The sequence below is a fragment of the Equus quagga genome, chromosome 16, assembly GCF_021613505.1.
Source record: "Equus quagga isolate Etosha38 chromosome 16, UCLA_HA_Equagga_1.0, whole genome shotgun sequence".
Lineage (NCBI taxonomy): Eukaryota > Metazoa > Chordata > Mammalia > Perissodactyla > Equidae > Equus > Equus quagga.
In genome coordinates this window covers 77618710-77627256 of record NC_060282.1, presented here as the reverse complement: position 1 = coordinate 77627256, position 8547 = coordinate 77618710, and the positions used below count along the sequence as shown (strand labels likewise).

At 38.3% G+C, this 8547-nt stretch overlaps 1 protein-coding gene across 1 annotated transcript; it reads right to left on the bottom strand.

The window, feature by feature from the left end:
* Positions 1-272: 272 nt before the first annotated feature.
* Positions 273-1639, bottom strand: LOC124228070 (calcium-binding protein 39-like). The gene is given in 1 exon segment (XM_046642326.1): positions 273-1639. A coding segment is annotated over 1 exon segment (1005 nt). The 5' UTR covers positions 1393-1639; the 3' UTR covers positions 273-387.
* Positions 1640-8547: the final 6908 nt, after the last annotated feature.

Genomic DNA, 8547 nt, shown 5'->3' with positions numbered 1-8547 from the left:
ATCAAGAACTTGAAAGAACCTCAAACCTTTTCTGACCTAATTTTGTCCTTATTCTCCTTGGCAATTTCTTTCATACTCTAATGGCATTACTCTCTGCTTTGAATCTTTCCCTTTTCTATTCCATCTTCCATGCATGTAGATGAAGACATCTTTCAAATATCTAGATCTATGTCATTGCTTTCTTTTTTTTTTTTTGATTTAAGTGAATATATTATTCTAGGTTAATTATTTTTTCATTCAAATGTTTATATTCCATCTACCTTGAGCAATGAATTGAGAAAAAATAGGCACCTCCAAAGCCTTCCCCAGAACAATTCCTTTGTGAAATGACACTTGTACAAACTGAACAGATGAGACGGCGACAGTGGCAGGCACTGGGTGAGACCTTCAAGGGGCTGTTTTCTTCAAGTCACGAATCTGTTTGATCAAGTAGTTCTTCTCATCGGTGAACTGCTCATCGTCCGTCCTTTCTTTTTGGAAGCTGCTCAGAAATTCAATGAGTTTGGGTTGATTTTTTAATAGAATCTCCACAATAGGCTGAGTTTTGTGAGGACTGGCCACAAATACCTTAAAGACGTGGAAGGCTTCAAATTGAATGTTGGGACTTTTATCTCGGAGGAGGTTCATCATGAGCTTGAGGTTCTCGGGCCTGCTGATGTACTTTGTCATGATGGCGAAGTTGTGTCGGTCCAGGATCAGCTCACCCAGCAGCTTTAAAGATTGTCTCTTAGTCACATAATTCTCAGACAGAAGCAATTTCTCACAGTCTTCAAAAATAGTGTCATAATTTTGTTCTAAGAAGTCTGCTACCAACACTTTATGTCTGGTTAGTAAATCCTTAAAAGTAGCAAAGGCGTCTGAAGCAATATCAAATGTTGACAACTCCACATACTTAAAGAAATCTCTGAATTGATCAGAAAAGAGGACAATTTTGGCAAGTGGTTCATGTCAAATACATTTTCTCAGCATAATTCCACAGCGTAAGGCAATCTGTGGGGCTTCATATCCTTTGAGGAGCATAAAGAGGATATGAGGATGAGCACTAATGTACTCTACGGTAGGGCTCCGAGTGCCTATCTGTCTTCTCAGGATGTTGTTAAATATCTGGGTAACATCTTTTTTTCCCTCAAAGTCTATCAGCTGTAGGTCAGCTATCAGTGTCACCAGCAGCCCACTATTGTAGAGCTCTTGTGCCAGCTGAGCCACAACTTCAGTTGGGGGTTCCTTGTCATTTGTACCACACAGAATTTCTTTCATTGCTTGCAGCGATTTTGAGACTTCTTCTGAGGCCTTGTCTGTCTTTTTGTCTTGCTTTTCCAAAATGACCATGTTGTCTTTCAGATTTTTCACAATTTCCACTGGATTTTTGTGTGATTTACTAAACATAGGCATTTTTTCCTCTACAGCAATCTCTTCTTCCAATAAGAAATGCTCAGAAGTTGTGTATCATCTGCAAATTCAACTTCCTCAGCCTTCACCAAAGTCACTGATCAACACAGCTTACTTCTCTCCTCCAGTACGTTGCTCTTGCATGAAGAACATATAAACCACCGACTTTGGGTCTGCATCTTTACTTATTTTCTGAGCAGCAACTACAGGTTTAAATAGAACATTTAGCTCCTGATGTTGTTTCTTCTCAATATTTGATGTATATCTTATAGTATGTTTGGCTTCCATCAGTTAGCTTCAAGTGCTCTCATTTTCCTCACAGCTAACTCCTTATGGTGAAGATTCTCCAATCATTTCTTGGTTGTCTGAAATTGGTTGTCTAGTATATTCTCCAAGAAGGATTCAGAGGAACAATATTCTTTGTTTCATGTTTATAAATGTTTGTTGATGTCCTGAATTCGGAGGAAACAGCTGCACCATCACTCCCTGTCATTGCTTTCTTTAAAAACTGTAAACCATTCCTTTCCACCACATGGACAAGATAAAATGTGTTAACATGACCCCTTATTATATGTGACACTTGCCAATCTGCCACTTTTTCTTCACTTATTCACTTAATAAATAAGTCCTCTAAATGTCTACATTGAGAAAATTTAGCATAGTGATTTATAACACAGGCTTGGGAAACAGACTACCTACATTTTAAAGTTAATCAAACCTAATAGCTGTGTGAACTTGGGCAAGGGACCTAAACCTCCCAAGCCCCAGCTTTCACATTTATAAATGAAATGGGAATAGGCCCTACCATATAGGGCTATGTGGGGACTAAACAAGACAATCAATGAAATATATGTAGGACGATGCCTAGTACTTTGTGAGCACCCGATGAATCCAGATTATCATGGTGTTAATGGACCTGGGTTCTAATGGATCACTGTGGATAACAGATTGAGAGAGGCAAAAATGGATGGCAAGACCAGAGATGAGTTAGGTCCTTATTGTGAGAGATCTAGCAATGGATTATTTGGGGTTGAGTGGTGGAGTGGAAATAGAGAGAAATGAACATATTCAAGAAAAATTTGAACTTTATGTAAGATTTAGTGATAGATTAGTTTCATCGAATTAGGGAAAGGAGATGTCAAGGATCACTTCCAATTTTTTTAAATTTATTTTTTATTGAGGTATAATTGATATTATTAGTTTCAAGCATACAACATAATGATTCAATATTGCAAAATGATCATCATGATAAGTCCAGTTAACGTCCATCACCATATATAATTAGAAAATTTTTTTCTCGTGATGAGAACTTTCAAGATCCACTCTCCTAGCTACTTTCAAATACGCAAGACGGCATTATTAACTATAGTCACCATGCTGTACATTACATCCCCAAGACATATTCCTGTTATAACTAGATTGTCCATTTGGACCCCCTTCACCCATTTAGCCCACCTCCTACCCCCTACCTCAGGCAACCATCAATCTGTCCCAATTTTTTTATTTCTATGATAACATGAGGGAGGATGATGTTTGAAGGGGGTCAGGGCAAAGGTCAGGAAGCAGAGTAGAAGATCCTGGAGTTGATTTTGTACAGGTTGAATCTGATATGCCTTTGAGTCATCAGAGAATAAATGTCAGGTAGGCAACTGGATATACACTGAAAGTGTAACATGAAAAACATCAGCAGCAGAGCTTCATCTCTCGTTAATCACGACCTGCGATTTATACTCCAACAACACTGGTCTCTAAAATGGCCCTTTAGCTTTTTTACATCTATGTCTTTTATCACGCTATTTTTCCTTTCAGGAATGTCCTTACCAAATCTTCTTCACCTGAATACCAGGTTCACATCTTTAAGCCTCAGCTGAGACGAAATCTTCTCCAATAAGCTGCATCAAGAGCAGGCTAGTTAGTCAACAAATTTATTTTTATTCCTCCCAGTTCACAGCTTCCCTTGAGGTTAAATGTGACCATGTAACTAAGTTGTGGTTAATAGACTATGTCTCACTTCCTGGCCTAGCCTATAAAAAAAGCCCTCCAGTCCTTCTTGTCTCCTGTTGCCTGCCTGATGCACCAGATCCAGCAGTGGACTCTGAGGCTCTAGGAGATGCCAGAGTCATAGGATGGACGCATTTGAAACATCAAGTGAAAGGGGCCCCACCAACCACATCAAAAATATACAAATGCATAAGCAAGAAAAAGTCCTTCTGTGCTAAACCATTGATAGTATGGAATTATTATGGCAATTATCCTACCCTGATATCTTCCTAGTTTTCCATGACTGTACTGTGGCCCTCTGTGTTCACAAAGCCCTGTGGCATGTTTGTATTATTATACATTCCATGTGGGGTTCCATATTGGCTTATATGCCTGTGTCTCAAAAACTATAGGTTCTATGAGGGCAAAGTCTTTCTCTTCTTTTTATCCATAGATCCTAACATTGTTCCTGAAACAATTGGCTCTTGGTGAATATTTTTAGAATGAGAAAATGAATGAATTATTCATTTCACTTCATTCATCCAAAATTTTCATGATGTTTCCCCCAAGACTAAGTTGATGTCAAAACACAAATTAAGACCTATGCACTACTAGGGTTTCAATTCCTTAATCATATATTAATTTCTTATTTGTATTTGCCTTCCTTGATTCTGTCTCCTAATATCCACAATCCTCTTTAGTTGTTGGAAAACAATTTTGAATTCTCTTCCAGTATGTAATTACTAAATAGATTTTGATATGTTAAAATTTACTTTTAGGACCATAACTCTTCCTTATGAAATATCTTCATCTTATTGCTATCTTTTTTTCTTTCCACATTAACAAACATTCTTACTTTCTTTCTATTTCAGCCAAAATAACAAGCTTTTAATTCTATCCTTTAGATAAAACTTATCCTCTGCTTTTAGGTTTCCAAAACCATTCCAATTAAATTTTTAAAATGAACAACAAATACTTCTGACATAAATATTGGAGACAAAAAGTACATTCTATTTTTCCTTAGTCCTGATGCCTTGCTGTTTTCTAAATTCAGCTTGGCATCTTAAAGTGCCACGAAATAATTAGAAAGACCACAGAAGGCTACCCTCTCCTTGGCTAGGGAACAAAACATGTCAGATCACCATATGCCACCCCTACACTTCAATGCAACCTTCTGAAAACTCATAATTTCCAACCTCAGTGTTTCTAAGCAACCACTTTAATATTTTCTGCCGCAAATTGCAGGAAGGCCTCAGTGACAGCACACAAAGAAGAATTCATGGAACGAACCCTAGGAAATGTCGTGTGCACGCGCAGACAAAGAGGAAGGGAAAGTGTGCTTCTTTGAAGGATGTCTGCATGTGGCAGGTGGGTTCTAGTCATCACAATTAATGAGACTTGTCCTGTAATAGCGAATGCTTTAAACATCAATAATTTTAAAATGAAGCTTAATGCTAAGATTTCTCATATCCTGTTGGTATATTTATTGTTTTAGTACATTTAAGAGTTTGAATTACTTAAACATTTGTATATAAAAAAATAACTTAGCCCCTAAACTGACTAATATTTTCCAGAGAAGTAACTTCATCAGCATTTAAGATTTGTTTACTCATGCAGTCAGTATGCTGTAAAAATGTCTGAATTTCATGAATCAGAAATTTATAATATAATAAGGAAGAACAGACATAGAATATTCAACTTCTAATTTTGTCACCAAGATTTATCAAATATATAGTCATGAATTTCTCTGAAAGATATCCAGGAAACCAATGAAAATTCTGACATGAAGAAACACTGATGAAGGATTGGTGTTCGGGAATCAAGAATTTAGGCAAAGAACATGACACCTAGAATTAGAGTCATCTGGATCTGAATTCTAATCCACCACCTATTAGCTGTGTGACCCTGGTCTAGCTACTGAAACTCTCTCAGCTCTAAAATGGAGAATATGACACCTTTATGGATTATTGTAATGACTAAGTGGAAAGATACATGAAGTTCCGAGCTACCATTAACTAATGGCTACCATTATTATTTCTGTATTATTGACCTGTATCACCTCTCTTAGTTATCTAACTGTTCTTTGGAGAAAATATTTTATTCCTCCAGGAAATTAACTCTCTGCCTTTCTGAAAATGCCGGCGTGACATTCATCAAGCAGCAGAAGAACTTGTCAGGGGCGCGTGCTAACCACTTTCCTCCCACACTCCTCAGACGGCAGTTTACTTTCTGCTGCCATTTATTGTACTCCAATATATCAAAGGTCTTTGGCCCATCTATTTCCTTTTTCTTTCCCAGACTCTCTGGCCACAGCAGTAATCAAACCTACCAAGCGAGTGAGTAATGAACAGAAATGTCACATATCCAGCAGGACTCTACACACAAAGCAATCTCCTTATTGTCTGCCAAAACCCTGCTGCACTGTGGACTGCAAGCATTCCCAGATCAACGCAGTGATGCCTCTGGCCCTAAGCGCTGTGCCTCTGACTCTTCTTTTCATGCCCGCAATTGTTTTATTAGAAGTGTCCTCCAATTGATGTTAGCCCTACTCTCTATTTGTTATCACCCAGAAGCCAAAAGTTTATCCATTCAGGAACAAGGGAATACTTTTCTGGGCCCCTAGCACAGTTTATATTTAGCTGGTAGCTTTTCTTAGAAAATTTATAACTCAACTGAATATAGTCTGTGACTAACACCTATGACTTATATGATGCTTTTGACTTTTCAATATCTTTTCACACGAATTTCATTTAATCCTCAGAACCATCCTGCAAAGGAGACTGGACAGGTACTATAACACCTCAACAGAATGTGACCGAAACTTAAACTGACTCACCCAAGGCCACAAAGTGTAGTAAAGTCCGACTTGGGCCTCCCCCGCCAGGGAGTGTCTTCTCTAACACATTATTATAAATTTTCTTAATAAAATAGTATCTGATCAATAACGGACAGAGATATTTCACAACATTCCTGGAACATCTGGTATGTTGTGAGGTTGGCTGCTTTGTTTTTTTCTTTTAGGTGTGCTTTTTGGTGAGGAACATTGGCCCTGAGCTAATATCTGTTGCCAAGCTTCCTCTTTTTTTTCCCTCCTCAAAGCCCCAGCACATAGTTGTACATCCTAGTTGTAGGTCATTCTAGTTCTTCTATATGGAATGCTGCCACAGCATGGCTTGATGAGTAGTGTGTAGGTCCACACCCAGGATCTGAACTGGCGAACCCTGGGCAGCCAAAGTGGAGCACACAAACCTGACCATTATGCCACCATGCCAGTCCCTGTTGTGAGCTTTGCTGTGTAGATGGTTTCTAATAATTTGACTTTTTTTGTAATCTCAAGTTGTGTGTAAAGGTGGTAACAAATGGATTGCAGCAGACAGATGCTAATTTTGATTGTCGTCATGAGAACTATATATCGTTGAAAACAACTGTGATGAATCACATAACCTTACATCATGTGATACTGTGATTTATAATAAGAAATATGTATTTGGTCTTCATCCTCATTTCTGGCACAGAGCTCCTAAAATGCTTTGAATTTCGTAAGTGATAAAAGTGTCTTCATATTTATGACAAGCCACTTTCAACCATACCTGAGTTCGTATTAATGAAGTGATTTTTGGAAAAGCACCTAAGGATGGCAGCTGGTTGCTAGGGAAACCAACCATGTAATTAGAGGGTTGGAACTTTCCGTGCCACCCCTAGACTTCCCCAGAGGGGAGAGGGGCTGGAGATCGAGTTCAATCACCAGTTGCCAATGACTTAATCAATCGTGCCTATGTAATAAGGCCTCCATAAAAATCAAAAGGAGAGGGTTCTGAGGGCTTCCGGGTTGGTGAACACATGGCTGTTTACGGAGAGTGGAGAGCACAGATGCTCCATGTCCTTTCCCATACCTTGCCCTATGCATCTCTTTCATCTGGTTGTGATAAACCAGTAATCTAGTAAGTAAATGTTTCTCCGAGTTCTGTGAGCATTCTAGCAAATTAATGAAACCCAAGGAAGTGTTGTTGGAACCTCTCTGATCTATAGCCAGTCGGTCAGAAGTACAGTTGACAACTCGGACTTGCAGTTGGCATCTGAAGGTAGGGGTGAGTGCAGTCTTGTAGGACTGAGCCCTTAACCCATGGGATCGGATACCATCTCCAGGTAGATAGCGTCAGAATTGAGTTGAATTATACGACCCCCAGCTGGTGCCTGAGAATAGGTTAGTGGAGTGGAAAACACCCAGACACATTGTAATTGGAGTCAGAATTTTACATCTACATATTTTAATAGTTGTAAAAAAAAAAAATCCTTTCACAACCATTATTGCTTCCTTTGGAAAATCACCATAATATTATGAGGGAGAGCAATTATTGTTCCCATGATGAATGTTCAGTAAATCTATGTTAAATGAATGACTGTGAATGAGTGAACTCTTACTCTATGTTTGATGAGGAGGCTGACTGCTATGTACCGGACCTATTTCATCTTGAGACCAACTCTTTTGGCCTGGTGTGAAATATTCTTTCCACTACCCCATGCTTAAACAAAGTCATAGTCTAACTCCAGCATTTAACACTGATTTGATTTTATGACACTGCAAGGCATTGCACTGCGAGAAAGATGTATGTCTGGTTTTTGTAACCTAGGAACTTATATTCTAACTAGAATACATTGAGAGAGGCATGTGAGTACGAAAAACACAGAGGCACGAAAAATACTTAAAACAATGAATTTTTGAGATGTATGGATGCCCAGTGATTCTGTTTAGGGCTAGAAATAAATATTTTCATATGCAATTCTGAAAAGTTAGAAGACTGATTACCTATGAATGTCCATCAATATTTACCACAGACAAGAAGTTGTGGGAAAACTATGGTCTGACCCGACAGAAGGCAGCTGGCAGATCTCTATGTAATTTGAGAAGAGTTTGAAAGAGGTAAAAACTTGGAGCCACTCAAATAAAAGGAGAGAAGATAGAAGGGGGAAATAATGGAAGAAACTGGAGTGAGAATAAACTGCTGTGGTACTTCTAAAAGAATGGAATAAAGAGCTTGGTTGACCTTCTCCTCAGAAAAACAAGAATTCAACTGGTGAAAATTGTAAAAAAAAGTAATCATCTAAAGTCTCTGGAAATTGTTGTATGAGTACACAGAAAATGCATAAAAATTCATTCAACAAAAACTATTCAATATT